Source organism: Notolepis coatsorum, assembly GCF_963971535.1.
Source record: "Notolepis coatsorum genome assembly, chromosome: 5".
Classification (NCBI taxonomy): domain Eukaryota; kingdom Metazoa; phylum Chordata; class Actinopteri; order Aulopiformes; family Paralepididae; genus Notolepis; species Notolepis coatsorum.
In genome coordinates, this window is record NC_140169.1 from 89709182 (window position 1) to 89728757 (window position 19576).

General features: G+C 45.3%; 1 protein-coding gene across 1 annotated transcript in view; it reads right to left on the reverse strand.

Annotated features, from left to right (window-relative positions):
• The window catches only part of tbc1d32 (TBC1 domain family, member 32), a 267311-nt gene that overhangs the window by 16642 nt on the left and 231093 nt on the right, over nucleotides 1-19576 (reverse strand). Inside the window, exon 33 of the mRNA XM_084314169.1 lies at nucleotides 19285-19473. Within this exon, the coding sequence (XP_084170295.1) occupies nucleotides 19285-19473 (189 nt within the window). The remainder of the gene's footprint in view (nucleotides 1-19284; nucleotides 19474-19576) is intronic.

Sequence of the window (19576 nt, forward strand, 5' to 3'; positions counted from 1 at the left end):
CCGGACCTCAACAAGTGAGTTGTCTAGTATTATGTGTTCTGTAGTTACTGAAACTGATTGAATATATGACAGGATTCAAGAGGTTTATTTGTCACATACATACATACACAAGGCCTACAGGCTACAGTAACGTCTGCGATCACAGTATCCTCCAACAGTCCGACTCCTCCAACAGCGCACCCCCCCCCCCTCCCAAATATTATTTGGCTCACCCAAAGACCATGCGATGGTTCGCACACTGCCTGTACCTGTATGTCTTCTACTACCTGTACCTCCCCTCCCCCCATGCTGCTATGATGCCTGAAGGGGATCAATACAGGAATATCTTATCTTATCTTAAGTACCCGCCCGATTTGTACAAGTGATGACTTATTTTGAAGGTATGAACCTGTACTTTCATAGCATGTAAAAACAAAAAGGGAAGTTCCCTCTAACGGCCCCAGAGTCTCTGCCGGGTCACATTTAACTTCATTAGCTGAAATATTCCAAAAATCATTAAGTCTACTATAAGCCGGGGGCGGAGCTGAGCGATCATGGAGTAGACGTGTTTCACATGAGCTCCCTTCTACCGTGCTGAATATACGTTTCTCCCCATTAGTCTTTATTTTATTTTTATTTGTTTTTTATCTGTTTGCTAGGTCGTCGTGTTTAGTATACATTCATCAACTTTTTTCGACTTTCTACGATGGCGGGGGTGGAAACCAGAGCCATGAAAGAATTAGGCACGACACCGGCACCGCCGAGCATGGCCGCACCGTCTCCCGCTGTCGGGGAGTTAAGCGAAGCTGTGCTCTTGGTCATGACCAAGCTACACGCAGACTCTGAGACACGCATCGCTGAAGCACAGAAGAAAGTGTTGGCGGATTTCTGTATCAGCCTCCGTCGTGAGATATCAGAAGAAATTCGACTGGCGGTAGTACCGCTGACAGACAAGATGGAGGCGATACACGCTGCCTCTTCGGCTAATGCTAACGAACTAGCCATGCTAACAACGGAGGTATCATCACAGTGTGAGAAGATGGCGGGTCTCGAATCCGCCCTGCTGGCTAGGCAGGCTGAAGTCAACAAACTACAGTCGGCAATGGAGGAGATGCAGTCCCGGGATAGACGCCACAACGTCAGGATTGTTGGAGTACCGGAGACCAGCGGTGAAGGCCGTCTCTCTGAGACCGTGCCCGAACTGCTGCAGAAGATACTAGGGACGGATGTCCTCCCTATGCCTCCTATCTGTGAATCGGCCTACAGAGCGGGCAGGTTTTCTCCCGGCGTGAACAAAGAGCCGAGGCCCATCATAGTCAAGCTGAACAGACTCCAGCAGAGAGAACTCATCATGCGGTCGGCTTGTACCAGGAGGGGTAATCTGAGGCTTGGCGATCACAAAGTGGCCATTTTCGAGGACTTTACACCGGAGGTTCAAGCACAGAGAGCCGAGTACAAGGTGGTCCTGACTAAGCTATGGAAACTAGGCCTGAGGCCCACGTTATTCGCTCCCGCGAAATTATCTGTGTTGGAGAAGGTCGGTGGTCAGCGTTTGTTTTGGTCGTTGGCTAAAGCGAAGGAATATCTCGCGGAGACACCCGAGTCTGTTGCTTGATATCAATGGAGGGTGAGTGACTTGGCGGTTTGGGCCTATATACATTGATTAGGTAGACTATTCACAAACACTTGCTGTCATGCCCAGACATGCTAACTGTCCTCTGCCCATCCAACTAGCGGGGCTTCCCAATGACTTCTGTTACTTGCTAAAGCTGACCTCATGGTCGTACTTGTGTATCGCCTCTTTGGAAGCTAACGAGCTAGCTGAACAATGTACAAAATAAGCTAACGTGCTATCCGGATTCATCACTAGCTTACGCGCTAGCCTCGGGCTGGCCAGCGGGCTTCGCCTATAGTCTGCGCTGAGACATTCGAGACCCGTTAATGGTTACGTATTTTGGTTGCTGTTGCTGTTCAAAGGGACATTGGTTTGCACAGTTCAAGAGTGACCGAGTCCCTAACTAACTTCTGGTATGCTTTTATTTTTATATCCAGGTTTTTTTTTTTTAGCGTTGGGATCCAAGTAGATGCCAAGGTCGGTTGAATATGCATATACAATATATGATAACAGGTTGGGTCGGGTATGGCTTGCACTTCATGGCTATATGGTTATATGGCCTGCACTTTAGCCATGCCCCTCTTTTCCTTTCTTTTTTCTTTCCTATTGTCGCCGTTTTTATGTCATCTGTATGCGCGATTTAAATGTGATCCGATTCTACCTTGGACTAACTGCTGATTCGCCTTAATTTTGTTTTGAATTTTCCGTGAGCCACTTATGCTATAACGTTGCGACATTAATATGCAGACTCCAAGGTAGATGGTTACAGGGCTGATGCTGAGTAATTATATAATAATTATTGTCGCTGTTTTAATGGCATTTGAATGAGCAATTTAACTGTGATTCGATCCTACCTTGGACTAACTGCTCCGACCGATATCTTTATTGAAACAATGTATGATAACAGGTGGTGTCAGGTGTTGCCTATTACCATCCCCGGATTAATTAATGAATGTGTTTAATTCTATTCTTACATAGGTTATGTCATTTCAGCCGTTGTGCCTGATCAGAGGGACAGCTAAAGGGGTGCATTTTGACCATAACCCTTTTTTCCCTTATTTTTTTTTTGTCATGGTTTAATTGACACTGTTCACACAATTTTGCACAATTAACCTGTGACCCGAACCTGCCTTAGACTATCGGCTGGGATGCTTTAATTTAATTTTGTTTTGAATTTTCCTATACCCTTTTGGACTATAACAATGTGATGTTGAAGCGCAGATTCGGAAATAGAGGGCTGCAGGTTGATGTGGAGTTATTATTTAATAATGGCTATTTTTACCATTATGGTTGTCTCATGTTGGGGCCAGGGCTCAGGTGGGTTTCGACCGATATCTTTATTGAATTTTATTTTATTATTATTTGTGTTTGTTGGACTAGTGGGGGTTCACTCAGGGGTTTATCTAGAGGGGGGTTGGAGTGGGGAGCGTCTTATTAATCCATGTCTCTAGTGGGAAGTGATAGGAGGATGACCATCCTCAGGGGATGGGGCATAGGGTGGGGATTGGAGAGTGGGTATAGGAGACCTTATATTAGGACGGGTGGGTTAGGGTTTAGAGTAGAAGGGGGAGGGGTTGTAGCTGGGGTGGTATTTTTATGTGTTTTATGTACTGTTTTATGTGTGTGTAATTGTTCCTCCTCTGAACTCCTGGGATTGACTGTCCGGGCCCGCCGGGATCGGCACCTCTGTACTCAGCCTGGCTGCACTGGTATGTTCTCTACGCATTTATACAAGCTCGACCATGGCTAAATTGAATATTTTAATTTGGAACGCAGGAGGGCTTAACGCCCCACACAAGCGTGCCAGTGTCCTTTGGCTATTGAAGAGGAGAAATATTGACCTTGCTCTCCTTAGTGAAACGCATTTATTGGTAGGTGACGTGTCAAGACTGGCAAATCGGCAATATCACGTTATCTCCTCATCCTCAGCCGATGATAAGACGAAAGGAGTAGTCATAGTTACAAGACGTAACCTTGATATCAAAATCTTGGATGTATGGTCGGACACGGAGGGAAGGATTACTATAGCAAAAGTTGAATTCTTGCATAGGAAGATGGCTATAATAGCATTGTATGCTCCTAACACATTTGATTCAGCGTTCTATAATACAATCACGAAGAATATGTTGGAACTTAATGGATACGCTCTCATGGTGGGTGGCGATTTTAATGCGTGCTGGGATGCTGAGATGGATAGGTCCGGGCCCTCTGAAACGAGCGACCAAAAACGGGCCTCTAAGGCCCTTAGGATGTGGGCTAAAGACACAGGGCTCACAGACCTTTGGCGTTTATGCAACCCCACCCTCAAAGATTACTCTCACCTGTCAGCCAGACACAAAAGCTTCTCTCGAATTGACTATGCATTCGCGTCCCCTAATATGTTTGATAGTTTCGATGTCTCATTGGTTCCCTTGGCTCTCTCAGACCACAAGGGGATTTTCCTTACGGCAACCTTTGGCAGGCTCTCCGCAAGAGCTCCCAGATGGCGTTTTAATTCGACCCTGCTAAAGAACGATGACTTCTGTTCTGAGTTCAGGAGTAAACTAGCTGAATTTTTGCAGATCAACGTTGGCACAGTAGAAGACCCTAGGGTCCTGTGGAACGCATTGAAAGGATTCATCAGGGGTCATGTCACACTATTTGCCTCCAATTTGCGAAAATCCCGGTCAAAAAAGCTAGAAGGACTGGAATCATTATATGCGGACCTATACGCATCCTTGCAAACTGACTATAATGAACGACTAAACACACAACGTAAGATAGTCAAAAAAGAAATAAACTCCATACTTAAACAACAGTCTGAGTTCTTGATACATAGGACAAGACAAAATTACTATTTTCACGGCTCCAGACCTAGCCATCTATTGGCAATGAAAATACGCTCAAATGATCATTTCTCGGATATCCCCTCGATTAGGACGAGCCAGGGTGCAGTCACTACTGATTCGAAAAAGATCAATGACACTTTTAAAGAGTTTTACTCACAGTTATATAGCTCAGAGGGTAATCTGGATGACTCTAAATTTGAATCGTTCATTGGCGGGCTTGAGATACCCCACATTTCTGAGGAAGAGGCCAAGGAACTGGGGAGACCGATTACTCTCGTAGAATTGAGGGAGACTATTGTTGAAATGCAGAGGGGTAAGGCACCAGGCTGGGATGGTATTCCACCGGAAGTGTATTTAGCTTTCTGGGACCAACTGGGTCCATTGATGCTCGATATGATCAATTACGCTATCGAACAAGGGGAGTTCTCAAGAGATGTCAATATGGCGTTGATTTCTTTACTTCTCAAGAAGGACAAAGATCCCAATGATTGTGGTAGCTATAGACCCTTGAGTCTTCTCGGGGCCGATTTAAAGGTGTTTGCCAAGGTGCTGGCCCGTCGCCTGCAGAGATTTATGTCTGTATTGGTACACTGCGATCAAACTGGTTTTATCCCGGGGCGTCTGGCTGCAGATAATCTTAGGAGGCTGTTGCATGTAATCGATAACAGTAAAGACAATACAACTCCATCCACAGTTCTGTCTTTGGATGCCATGAAGGCGTTTGACAGACTTGAGTGGTCATACCTGTGGAAGGTACTTGAGGTCATGGGTCTTGGAAAGAGTTTTATTCATATGATTAAAGTCCTGTATGCCTCGCCGTCTGCGATGATACTGACAGGCAAAAACTGTTCCACACTCTTTCCAGTCTCCAGATCTTCTAGACAGGGTTGCCCTCTGAGCCCGGGACTGTTCGCGCTTTCCCTCGAACCTTTGGCCCAATTTATTAGGCAATCGGAGGACATCGTCCCCATAATGGTCAACGATACTCCACACAAAATTGCTCTCTATGCGGATGACCTGCTGATTTTCATGGACGACCCCTCCCGGTCGGCCACAAAATTATTGAGGATAATCGACGACTTTGGTAAATTGTCAGGTTTCAAGATTAACTGGAACAAATCAGCCTGCCTACCTCTTAATGAACTGGCCAAGGCGGTACGACTACCAGCTGATATCCCCATAGTAGAACATTTTAAATACTTGGGCATAGAGATATTCCCCACGCTGAACCAAACTACTAAGTACAACTTCACGGGTACTTATGATAAAATACGCCAGGATCTAGACAGGTGGTCGTCCCTTCCTAACTCCTTACAAGCCCGGGCTTCCATAATCAAAATGAACATCCTGCCTAGGATAAATTTTATTAGCTCAATGCTCCCCCTGCCCCCTCCAATAGACCACTGGCGCAAGGTACAATCGATGGTATCTAAGTTTGTCTGGAATAACAAACGCCCGAGAATCAAAAGGGCTACTACTCAACGTAGAAAACAAGATGAGGGCCTCGCAATCCCTGATTTTAAACTTTATTTCTGGTCCTTTTCACTGAGACCTCTGATGTGCTGGCTGGACCCTGTAGAGGCTGTATCGTGGCGCTCCTTAGAAGCGGCGGCGGTATCTCCGCTAAGATTGCAGGATGTAGTGTACTCCACTGTCTCTATTTCGAAATGCCGGCTGAGGTATGGACCGATCATAACTCACGTGATCCAAACGTGGCGTAATGTACAGAGGTCGTGTGGGGTTAAATGCCCTTGGCACCTGGACTCTCCAATTTTTAATAACCAGCAATTACTTGTTGGACACAAGCCGGTTAATATTCCTCAATGGCAAAGGAGGGGAGTGCATACTCTGGAGGATATTTATGATAAGAACGGCCTCTGTGCGTTTCAGGACTTAAGAGAATTTTATGATCTTCCCGGCGAGTCCTTCTTTCTTTACCTTCAACTAAGGTCAGCACTGAGGGCGCATGGCGTACCGTGGGCTCAAGCCTTGCACCCACACCCCTTCCTCAGGCTCATAGTGGACAGGACGACATCCAGAGGGTTTGTCTCCGACTTTTATACGCTCTTAATTCAATCCACGTATAAAAATTTATCATTGGATACAATCTGGCGTGTGGATATCCCGGAGTTGGACCCCGAGTTTGACTGGGATGATGTTTGGGCAAATGTGGCATTATCTTCCCGCAACCCCAATCACCAGCAAATTAATTTTAATTATATTCATAGGACCTATCTTACACCTAGGAAGCTATATGCTATGGGACTGATAACCGACTCTCGGTGCACTTTGTGCTCTCAAAAGGCCACCGGCACTTATATGCATATGTATTGGGATTGCCCACCAGTGGCCCGCTTCTGGAGGTCAATAACGGACAAACTTTCAGATCTGTGTGGCTTAACTATCCCATTCACAGCTGTTACGCTACTCCTGAACGATATAACGACACTACCCGCGTCCGTACAACTGAAAAGGGTTGTCCTAGCGGGCGTCACAGCAGCGAAGAAGCTAATAGCAATGAGATGGAAGGAGCCTGAGAAGCTTACAATGATTAACTGGTCCCTAACTCTATTGGATGTGATTTATCTTGAGATATCCACAGCCCGGGTGATTGGGGTGGGGCAGGCTGGAATTGACCTGTGGTTCGCAGCAGCTGAGAAGGTAAAGACCGCAGTGTGCGGCTGAGCGGGGTTGGGGTGCGTGTTCGGGTGAGTCCGGCGGTCTCTTGGGAGGGGGAGGAGGAAATGTTTTTGTCTGTCTTGTCCTTTGTCTAGTCATCTTGAGTTTAGCTGGGGATATTATGGGGGGGCAGCTATTTAACTATTTCTTCACTGTTTGGCCACTTTTACACGGTCTCTGTGAGTCTATGGAACACCTCTACAGGTTTTTGTTTTTTCATGAAGGTTCATTGCTCTGTTTTCAGGTCGTGTTCCCAAAAATTGTCCTTGTGGTGGATTGGAGATGTACGTTTTATTAATATAGGGTCACACGGCCGGGAATCGGGGCTGAACACTGGGAAAGACCATTTATTGGATAGTACCCCTTGGAATTAATTTAGAAGGTTGAACTCTGTTTTCTTTTCTCTTGTCTGTATAATTGTTAGTCTGTATTGTTATTATTGTTGTTTTTGTTATTTTCTTGTGAGGTTCTATGTATTGTGATTGTGGTTAATGTGTTGTCTTGTTTCGTGTGAATAACAATAAAAAAAATTTGATCAAAAAAAAAAAAAGTCTACTATAAGCCATGCTCTCTCTCTCTCCCCTCCCCCTCTCTCCCCTCTCTCTCTCTCTCTCTCTCTCTCTCTCTCTCTCTCTCTCTCTCTCTCTCTCTCTCTCTCTCTCTCTCTCTCTCTCTCTCTCTCTCTCTCTCTCTCTCTCTCTCTCTCTCTCTCTCTCTCTCTCTCTCTCTCTCTCTCTCTCTCTCTCTCTCTCTCTCTATATATATATATTTTTTCAACTGAAATTAAATGTGTGTAATTACAGAGAGAGTAAAGTACCGGGAAAAAGGTATCGGGGTATCGGTACTGGTATCGGCCAAATTCAGTGAGCAGTAAAAAAAAAACGTATCTAAACTGTCTCAGTTGGCTGAAGGCACATTTCATTTGGCTCATTAGTTCACTCAGCACTTTAATTCAGGACACTTTAATTACTGCCTGAGCTGTGCCTCTTTTATGGCAGCACCCCCTCGCCGGCTGTGAAAATGAGAAGTGTGAAATGTGGAAAAGAGAGGGAATAACTTTTATGTCTCTCTTGGACTTGTTTGGAGAATTCATCGCTGTGTGCGGAGCGCAGCGTGATGGCTGTTGTCAGCTAGCTAGCTTTGGTACACAACAACCTGAAGGGAGATATAAGTGCCTGGCAGAAAGACACTGCACAGAGCCAGGTATAGAGATTTGGAAGAGACAGAAAGGGTGGGAATTTCCTTTGGTACTCTATACCTAAGATGGCAGCCGTAGAGTTATGTTATGAACACTGTTTGATGGGTGGACAGAGCAGAAAGATGGAATATTCATTATAAACACACGGTTACATGCAGCTATCTATGTACAATTATTCATTTGATCATGATGGATTCAGTCACAGCCTGTCTATTTGCTTTGTCTAATTGCAGTGTGTTTGTTTCGTCAATATATTGTGATGAGTGTGAATGTATATTTTTGGTGTTGTCACCATGTAAATTTATCTGGGTTCTTAGATAATGAGGGTTTGTTCACTGATGTGGAAGTAAACAACCACGTGAGCGCTGACTGGGACCAGCGTTCTAAACCTTTCATTCACTATAATGGACTCCTGGGCCGTCCGGTGGGTGAGAAATGTCCACATTGTTGTCAAGGAAACGTCATCAGCGCCTAGACCACCCCCCCCCCCCCCTCGACAACCTCGACACAAGTGTTTGTGATGAGCTAATTGGCTTTCAATTCATCCAAATAAATAACACGGATGAGTAGTTGGTCTAATTTAGCCTTATCTGTTCACCGACACATTGGCTTGTGCAAATATGGATTTGTTTTCCTTGGGTACCCAGTGTTATAGGATAAGAGAATGTTTTTCCAACCTGAGACTCATTGGTCGCGGCTCATTTAATTTGAAGAACATATAAAAGAACACGATTTTATTGAGTTCACACTGTCCACCTCCTACACATTTATATTACATACGTGGTGTTTGGGTCCCCTGGACCCCGAAGTGTGGAAATTGTAGGTGAAAACTAGGGATGCTTGATATTGGCTTTTTTACCGATACCGATATACCGATATTGTCCAACTCTTAATTTCCGATACCAATATCAACCGATACCGATATATGCAGGGTTTCCCCCCCCCCCAAAAAACTGAATAATTTCAGGTAATTAACATTACATGTCTTGTTGTGGAATTAACATAACACCATTATGCATACTTTTGACAATAAATAAAATCAGAATTTGTTCTTACTTGCTTGCCTAGGTAAATAAAGGTTACGAAAAACCAATAGCACTTTTATTGATAAATGTGATCTAGCAGAGTTAACTGGTAAATATTAATCAGATTGCTTGTACAGTCATTGAGATTAACATCTGTTATGTATTATTTTCATATAAATTGTTATGGCTTTATTGTTTAAAAAACCCAATAATGTTGTGGGTCCACCAGATCCGCGAACATTGGGCGAGTAACAAAAATGCACCACACAAGGGTTAAATAAATGTTGTTGTTTTTTTGCTGCGACCAGCAGCTCTAGGTCGGTCGCCAGCTATCGCGAATTTGCACTGGTTTATATCCAGAAATATTAAACACAGTGAGGCTTAACAGAACAAGTGTTTTCAATCATCGCGTACAGTATTTAACCAGAGTGACAGGTTAATGCTCTCTGACTGTGTGTTTGATTGACAGTAATGAGGCAAGCCTCTTATCTGCAGTATATGCACATGTTGGACCTCCTGTATGCTAACGTGAAGGAGGCTTTCAGTGCGACTTCCCTGCCCCCCCTTGGCTAGTCAGACCACAACCTTGTGAGGCTGGTATCTACATACCGGCCTCTCATTAAGAGACAGCCACCGACCACCATGTCTGTCCCACAGTGGTCTGACAACGTCGAGGAGGAGCTACAGGAGTGTTTCAGGTCGACAGACTGGGACATGTTTGAGAGGGTCCATGGAGACGACATTGATGGACTATCCCACTGCATCACAGACTACATTAGGTTCTGTGAGGAGAGCATCGTACCCACAAAGAAGGTACGCTGCTTTTCAAACAATAAACCCTGGATTAGCAAGGACATTAAACACCTGCTAAACAGGAAAAAGAGGGCCTTCATGGCAGGGGACACTGAGCAGGCCAGGGCTGTCCAAAGGGAGCTAAAAAAAGAGCTAAGGGCAGCCAAGAACAGCTACAAGGACAGGCTGGAGGGCAGACTACAGGCCAACAACACCAGGGAGGTGTGGGCGGGGGTCAGGAAGATCACTGGATTTAAACAGCAGGGCACAGCTGTCGAGGGCCCCCCAGAGCGTGCAAACGAGTTCAACACGTTTTTCAACCGCTTTGACCAGAGTGGCCTCCCCACACCCCTCCCCCCACACATCGACACCAGCACCAGAGCACACCTACAAAGCACCCCCGCCCCCCCCCCCACCCACCCATCAGCACCGGCACCCCACCCCCAACAGCAGCAGACTGCCTACCACCCCGACCCTGACGATCACTAACAGTCAGGTCAGTAGGCAGCTCTCCAGGATTAGTGTAAACAAGGCCAGAGGACTGGACAACACCAATCCCAGGGTGCTCAAAGTATGTGCGGAGCAGCTTTTCAACCTCTCCCTGAGGCTGGAGAGGGTGCCCCAGCTCTGGAAGACCTCCTGCATTGTCCCGGTGCCCAAGAAGGGACGACCCAGCACCCTCAACGACTACAGGCCAGTCGCTCTGACGTCACACGTCATGAAGACGTTTGGGAGACTGGTCCTGCAACACCTCAAGCCCCTGGTGCGTGACTCCCTCGACCCCCTGCAGTTTGCATACCAGGCAAACATCGGGGTGGAGAACGCCATCATCTACATGCTCCACAGAGCGTACACGCACCTGGAGAAGCCGCGCAGCTCAGTGAGGATTATGTTCTTTGATTTCTCCAGCGCCTTCAACACCATCCAGCCGTCACTGCTAGCGGAGAAGCTCTCCGCGATGCAGCTGGAGCACGGCTTGGTGGCCTGGATCAAGGACTACCTCACCGAGAGGCTGCAGTATGTCAGACTAAAGGACAGCCAGTCTGACGTACTGGTGAGCAACACCGGCGCCCCCCAAGGAACTGTGCTGTCACCCTTCCTCTTCACCCTCTACACCTCAGACTTCTGCCGCAACTCAAGCGGGTGCCACCTGCAGAAGTTCTCAGACGACTCCTCCATCGTAAGCTACATCACCGACGATGATGAGGAGGAGTACAGAGCCCTGGTGGAGAGCTTCGTGGGGTGGAGCGACAGCAACCACCTCCAACTCAACACCAGTAAGACCAAGGAGCTGGTGGTGGACTTCCGGAGGGGCAAGAAGAGGCCCCCCCCGATTCCCATCACCATCCGAGGGGTGGATGTGGAGGTGGTGGACTCATATAAGTTCCTTGGGGTACACCTGAACAATAAACTGGACTGGTCGGATAACACAGAGGCCCTCTACAGGAAGGGACAGAGCAGGCTGTTCTTTCTGAGGAGACTCAGGTCCTTCAATGTGTGCAACAGACTGCTGCAGTCATTTTACCAGTCTGTAGTGGCCAGCATCCTCTTCTATGCTGTGGCATGCTGGGGAGGCTACATCAACTCAAGGGAAACCAACAAGCTCAACAAGCTGGTGAGGAAGGCTATCTCCGTGGTGGGAGTGGAGCTACCTAGACTAGAGGTGATGGCAGAGAGGGGGATGATAAGGAAGCTGGCTGCCATCATGGAGAACCCCTACCACCCCCTCTACGACGAGCTAGTCAAGATGAGAAGCTCGTTCAGCCACAGACTCATTCCCCCCCGACACTCAACTAACCGCCTCGGACAGTCCTTCATACCAGCGGCCATCAGGCTCCACAACAGTGGGCAGCGACTAGCAGCCTCCAGGCCCCACAACAGGGGGCAGCGACTGCTACCAGACATTGACCTGGGACTTATAGGAACCCAAGGAGGACAACTTACACTACCTTAGGCATACTGCACCTTATGTGGATACTATGATACTGTGAATAATGTATAGTTCAGTGGATACTGTGATACTGTGAATAATGTATACTCAGTAGATGGTAAATTGTAAATTATAACACTACCTTATGCATACTGCACCTTATGTGACACTGTGAATAATGTGAATAGTTAGATAGTAAATTATACTGACCAAATTGACCTAATTGTTTACACTGCCTGTATTGTTTTTACTACCTGTACCACCCCCCCCCCCTTCCCCCATGCTGCTATGATGCCTGAATTTCCCCAAGGGGATCAATAAAGGAATATCTTATCTTATCGTTACCACTAAAGTGATCGCCGTGTCCTCTGGAAGCCAGTGTGGAGTACTAAGCAATAAGCATACTGTACAAAAGGCCCAAGGACTGGGCAGACATAAAGACTGTGGGGTGCTGTTCTGCAGCTGGACGCTTAAGACAGTGGGGCGCTGTTCTGCAGCTGGATGCCTCTCAGACATGGCCAGACATGTCAGTCGATAGTCAGCATCTATATATTACAGTGGGCTTAGTTGATTCCCTTAGTCTGTGTGCGCGTCCCTGATCACAAGTAAGTGCTAAATATGTGTATAATGAGGACGCTCTATTGTTGGTGACTTATATAGTTAAGGCTTATAGTAAGGTTATAATTCTACACAGTATGCTTATAGTGATAATCTATCTTATTGAGTATAATCTATATTGTTGATTGTAGTATTTAGTACCTGTTTAGCACTGCCTATCCCCATTGTTAGTTCCACTCGTGAGGTTTATGTTACTTGTAGCGGCAGTATATTGTATAGTATATAACAGACTGATTAATTAGTATTAGTATTAGTAACGCTGATGTCTTTGTTTCCTCCACATTTAGAACCACACACACTCACACACTCCCACCGTGTTAATGGGAAATAGAAAGTAGCAATTGCCTGTGCATCTGTCTGATGATTGATAATAAAACTCCTCAAAGACCGTTCCTGCCTCCCGTGTCCTGACTAGACACCCTGTGTCGTTGACTACATTTCCTAACCACCAAGAGCTTCACTACACATACCCTTCTTTCATCAACCTGTCAAAATACCAGAGCTCCGCCACAATAAAAAAAAATAATGGGCAAGCGGAAAGACTCTCCAATTTAACAGGCGTGACGAGATAAAAGCAACAGAGGCCTCTTTAAGCCTCTATACCCCAACGATTAATTCCCGCCGATCTCTTGAACACTTTATCACGGCAGGAAACAGTTGCCGACACAGTCACAGCCTGGGAAGAACAGGCAGGGAGATAAGCGGCAGAAATCACAGTTTAGGTAAGTTAAGGACCGACGATTGTCTCTGAGAAATGAGAGATTATAAAAAGATGAAGCAGGGCAAGTATGGTGGTCAATGGAGTTGATAGAATTTCAAGGTAAGGCTTGCTAGAATTCTTAACCTCATTCTCAAACGCAGTTACGAAAAAGTTAAGAAGAAATGTCTTCTTAACCTCTTGAGCCCGGAGCCCTATTTTCTGAAATAAAATACATACCTAAGTAAATGGAATATTGCTCCACTTCTACAAGGTCCATTAGCATGTTCTTGGTATCTAGGGACATCTATGGACCTCAGAGAATGGATTCCCAGTGTCAGAAATATTGTGTATATTACTAGGCTTGCTTAAATTGTGATGAAACAAAGGAGAATATGAATTATGATTTTTCTTTGCATCTTTGACAGTGAATAACACCATGCTAAAAATGACCAGACATGAAAAACTGCCACTGATCTCGTTCAGTTCCTTCTTGAGATCACGTGTACAAAGAAATCTAAGGAAATGAATAAAGGGAAGATGATTAAACAGAAGGTTTTGTAGAATACAGTACTGAATTCTCCCATCCGGACCAATGCAATTTGAAATATTATTATAGAATATAGAATAGCAGGCTTATAAATTACCTTATTATAGCCAATTCACACATTTATATATATATTATACATATATCATATCACCTCCTTTTTCAATTGTTTCTCCCATCCCAATTTAGCCGTGCCAATTCTCCCCTCCCCTGTCTTGAACGTTGCTCGCATATGCCCCCCCACTGGCCGGTTGTAGGGAGGATAGAAGCCTGTCACATGTCTCCTCCGATACATGTGCAGGCAGCCAGTCGCATCTTTTCACCTGCCAGCGCGGACTCTCATTTGGCGAGGAGTAACGTGTAGGAGGATCACACTGCCCCCGCCATTTTCCTGTCTCTGCTGTGCAGGCGCCCCAACCAACCTGTAGGAGTCGCTGTCCACAACGCCAGATTACCACCCCATCGACTTCCCTCCCGCTAACTCTGCCAATTGAGTTAGTATGACGGCCGGCCCAAGCCGGAGGCAATAGGGAGGTGTAGTGGTTATGTCATCTTCATTTTTTCCTGTTCTACCCTCTGTGGAATGCAATGTATTTCCCCATTGACCATTTCTAAATCGGCTCGTTTTAGATAAATAAAGCATTAACGTTGGCATGGTGTACCTTTCTGTGCGTATTTATCCACAATCTATAGCTCAACATGAAAATATTCGCAATTAATCGTAGCAAAATAACAACGTTTATGTTTTCGTCCGCTGGGAAACTGCACTACCATTTGGCGCTGCTGACTGACGTCACCACAGCGTAGACGCCTGGCTTTAGTCGCAGACCTAGGATCAGATTTCCCTTACATTCGATAAGCTTAACAATTCGTACAATGGGAAAATAACTGACCCTGAATCTGTGGCTAGTATCTGTTTCACCCAACACTAGTGCTCCGTGATCATAGCCATTTATCTCTAAAGCTAACCACTATTTGTAAAAGCCACAACCACGTTATCATATTCGTATTTATAATTTAAATCGTATAATGTTATTTCGCTGCATATTAAATCACTGTAAATACTAATGTAAATCATTGTGTCGTTGTACATATTGTGTATAGTTTATAACGTTAGTAGCTAGCTAGCTTGCTAGCCGGAATTCTCAAAACTCCTAACATGCCCAGATTTTAAATGGTTCTCTCCTCTTTGTATACCTTTGTCCTCACAAACAAAGTATTCTGCCAGGGAACTTATGGACACGTGCATCACAGTTACGAAAGGGGCTACTATCGTGCTATCAACATTCCGTGACGTGTAGCTAGCTAGCTAGCTTGCTAACCGGCATGATGCGTGTGTGCAGTGTTTGCCCTACAGGCCTGAGAAGAGGACCTGCACATTTGACTCGTTCCCAAAACTCCTATCATGCCCCGATTTAAAATGGTTCACGACAGTAGACATAATGCTACGTAATAGCATTTAGCGGGGTAACGTTAACGTTAGCTAGCTATCTTGGTACTATGACCCGTGACGGGGATAAGGCGACAGCCAATAGCGCTGCGTGGTAATTGTAGTTCTTTTTTTACGACAAATTAAAAACCTTATAACTTTGTTTCAACCAAAAATGCTTAAACAACCATGTTAGTGGTAGAAGGGAACTCATTTTGTGCAAAAATGGAAAGCTTGCCAATGTTCATGCGGCAGAATTGTTACAATAGCCGATAATCCATTTTCCCAATGATAAATCCCTATATGGGTGGAACAACCAGTGACGTCAGACTACACCTCCCTATGCTGACACCCGGATTCGAGACCGGAGTCTCTTGCATTGGTGACGAGCGCAATCTCCGCTGCGCCACCCAGCCGCCATACATATATTATCTTTCAAATGCCCGAGTTCAATTTGGATTTAGTATCACCAAGAACAAATAATGAAATCTACTGTATGTACAGTAGCTTTGTTATTTTTGCCATAGTGCCGGCATTTTTTAACTAATTTCAAATCTGATTGTTGCTACATGCTAAAAATAGGGGAGACAAACTAACTGCGCTCCAATATATGCCAATAACGTTAAGTTTTGTGGTTTATTATCCTGAGTAATACGAGATATAAAAAATGCATACAGAAGTAATTAGCTTGAAGCCCCATAGAAGCCTTTGGGAAGTGTCGTTCGGAAAAATTCCCAACGCTCAATGAAAGCTCTCATGTCCTCTTCAAAATGGCGGAAAAAAAAATACAATTCCCGACGTTCAACTTTTCCAAAATGGCCGACTTTCGCAAACTAAACAACACTAAAACGAAAATGAAAATCTATCTAATAACACTTTAACCTATTTGTAACTGAGGGGTACAATTCCCTGACTGTATTAAATAAGTATGGTATCATTAAACCACTACTGTCTTATGTACATTACTACTGGCCATACAGTACACAGGTATCTTATGATGAACACTTCCCACAATGACTCGGTTCCACACAAAACTGGGTTTAAGTATTTATTAGCAGCAATGATAGTACATAATATACTTTACTTAGGTTGCGCTTATAAGGCAAAGGAATGTGCGTAAGCAAATCAATAACGTATGTCCATTCTCATATTACGCAGGAGATAATAATACAACCTGAATCTTAGGAATTATATCTATGGTACTCTAGTAAGGTAGCGGGAGATACTGGTAGGGTCCCTCCGGTTGTAGGCCAGCAAGGGGAGAGGATTTGTCGGTAGCAGAGTCTGGGTCAACGATGAATAGAGAGACTCCAAGTACAGGAGACGGTGCAATAAGCTCTTGATCCGCAGACGAATAACAGCTGTTCTCCGTAGCATGCAGCTCCGCATGGAAGAAAGCTAGCCAGCCTCAGGGTTCTGAGAGGCGGGCTCGACGTTGCTCCTCACAGGGTAGATCCCACACAATTGTGGGTGTAGGCGATTCTCCGCTCCATCAATTACAGGACCAAAGCAAATATAATCCAGCCGAAAAGGGCTATGTAGTCGTCGGGTAGATTATCCAGTGTACATGTCCACACGGTTCTCGTCTAGGGCTCCTCGGGTGAAAGCGCCAGGGTAAGCAGCCCAGCCTGGATAAGCACACTAGCTGGTACGGGGAAACGTTGGTGATGCTGGTCACTGTAGAACGGTAGCCGCACGATACACTATACATAAATAGACTATTACTGAATTAATAGAATAGGTCGAACTCGACGGTACAGCGTTAAACTCTGATACTTCAGTTATTAATTCGCACGCGGTCTCAATGCTCTATTTGGGGCCAAACAGGCCATACTTCACCGCACGTTGTATCGTGGGTGAGGCTTCAACTTATTGGGTAACTTAACTTCTGTATTCACCTGCGCCGTATTTATACGTTAGGTGAACAAACTAGTACCAGCTTTATTCCTGTCTCGTATCCTTGCGCAGAGCCGTTCATGTCCAGGCAAGTCTTTGGCGGTGACTTTGAACCAGACCTTGGGGGTATGGCGATGGCGCCTAGGGGACCGCTGTCCAATAGGAGAACGAAATATTATGGTCTGTACTAGGTTAAAGGGATATTCCGTGTATATGTACAAGGAATATACAAGGGATATCAAACGATATACAAATATTATGCAATATATATCAATCAATAAATATATATATTCGGTTTAATCTGATCCTTCGTAACACTATTGGTAAACTAACATATTAATGATAATATACATTATAACTGCTGTTGTGACATGGTTATGATGTTTATACTTGAATACGTTTTTTTTGTATTCACTTTTTCTCTTTATTTTTCTATTTTTCTCCCATCCCAATTTCGCCTCGCCAATTCTCCCTTCAATTCTCCCCTCCCCTGTCTCGAACGTTGCTAGACTATGCCTCCCACTGGTCGGCTGCAGTGAGGACCAAGCCTTGCATCACATGTCCCCTCCGGTACACAAGGAGGCAGCTGTCGCATCTTTTCACCTGAACAGCGCGATCTCTCAGTGGCGAGGAGTAGCGCGTGGGAGGCTCACGCTGCCCCCCGTCACTTCCTGATTCTGCTGTACAGGCGCACCAACCGACCTGTAGGAGTCGCTGTCCACAACGTCCAATCCCCACCCACCAGCTTTCCCACCCCTAACACTGCCAATTGTGTTAGTATGAACGACCAGCCAAGCTCGTAGCAACGCCGAGAGCTGGGCTCGAACCCAGCATATCCTGCGTTAGTGGTGAGCGCCTTGCCCACTGCGCCACTTAGCCGCCCTATACTTGAATACGTTTGAAAAATAAATTCGATACCAGTGTCTCTGCGGTGGTAGACAGACGCTTAGTCCGTTGTGCTACCCGGCCGCCTGAAACCCAGGGCTTTCGATGGACATCGGAATTTCATAAAACTACACTACCCAGCTCACACCAGCTGCAGACATAGGAAGCCTAACCATTTTTCTTTTACAAATATTGACGTGAATGTCGTGATTATATCTCACAGGTTGAACAAACCTCAACGTTATTGCCATAAAATACAACATATATTGTTTCTTTACCTTTCTGTGAATGTCTAGGAAAAAACGGCGTCGCAATCCGGTAAAAAATGGCTGAGCTATGGACATTATACAAAAGTAACTGTACTTACAGTAGATTTCATTCACAGTTTTTGCTGCCCTGTCAGGGGCGCCTGGTGGTGCTAAATCCAGATTGAACTCTGCCATTGCAAAGGGGAGATTTGGCCCGATCCATAGATGTGTGACTTGGCCATAATAAGATCATTTATAGGCCTGATGTTTTATATTCTATGATCATATTTAAAATTGCATGTGTCCGGATGGCAGAATTCAGTACTGTATCTCCAAAACCTCCTGTTAATGATCTGCCCTTTATTCATTTGCTTAGATCTTTTCTACACGTGATCTCAAGAAGGTGCTGAACGAGCTCAGTGGCATTTCTTCATGCCTGGTCAATTTTAGCATGGTGTTATTCACCATGAACACGGCGCACACCAGTCTGTCCGACTTATGGCTGATTTTCCATGCTGGAAAATCCTGCTCTTAGCTACGAGCAAATCACAGAGAAGGAACCGTTCGAGAATGCCAAAATCAGCCCGAAAATCTTGTAAGTGAAATTTGCTCGTAACTTTTCTCGTACGTCCGTTGGTGAATGAGGACCAATGTCCTTGCATAAAAAAAAACTGCAGAACTAATCCTTTATTCACAACATCTGTCAGAGGAAACAATAGCAAAGTGCACAGCAGAGTTTTCAGTCAGAGACAGAAACTAGCTAGTATGAAACACAACAGTGTGTGTACCTTCAGGTAAACTTGTGTGTGTGTGTGTGTGTGTGTGTGTGTGTGTGTGTGTGTGTGTGTGTGTGTGTGTGTGTGTGTGTGTGTGTGTGTGTGTGTGTGTGTGTGTGTGTGTGTGAGAGAGTGTGTGTACCTTCAGGTAGACCTGTAGTTGCTGTGTGTGTGTGTGTTGCAGGATGTCAGGCTGCAGGTGTTTGAGTACAGCCACACACATGTAGACCTGGTAGTCCGGTCCCATCACTATGCAGGTGGTGAGGTAGTGGCAGATCTCAGACCAGTCCAGGTAGTTCCAGAAGCACTGGCTCAGCCACTGGAGGCACATCTGGGCGGAGACGACAGACAGAGATGTTAAGGACCCATGCCTCTACAAAAATCACAATTTATTCTGCTTTTCATAAAAAATGAAGGCTAATATCTCTCTCTAG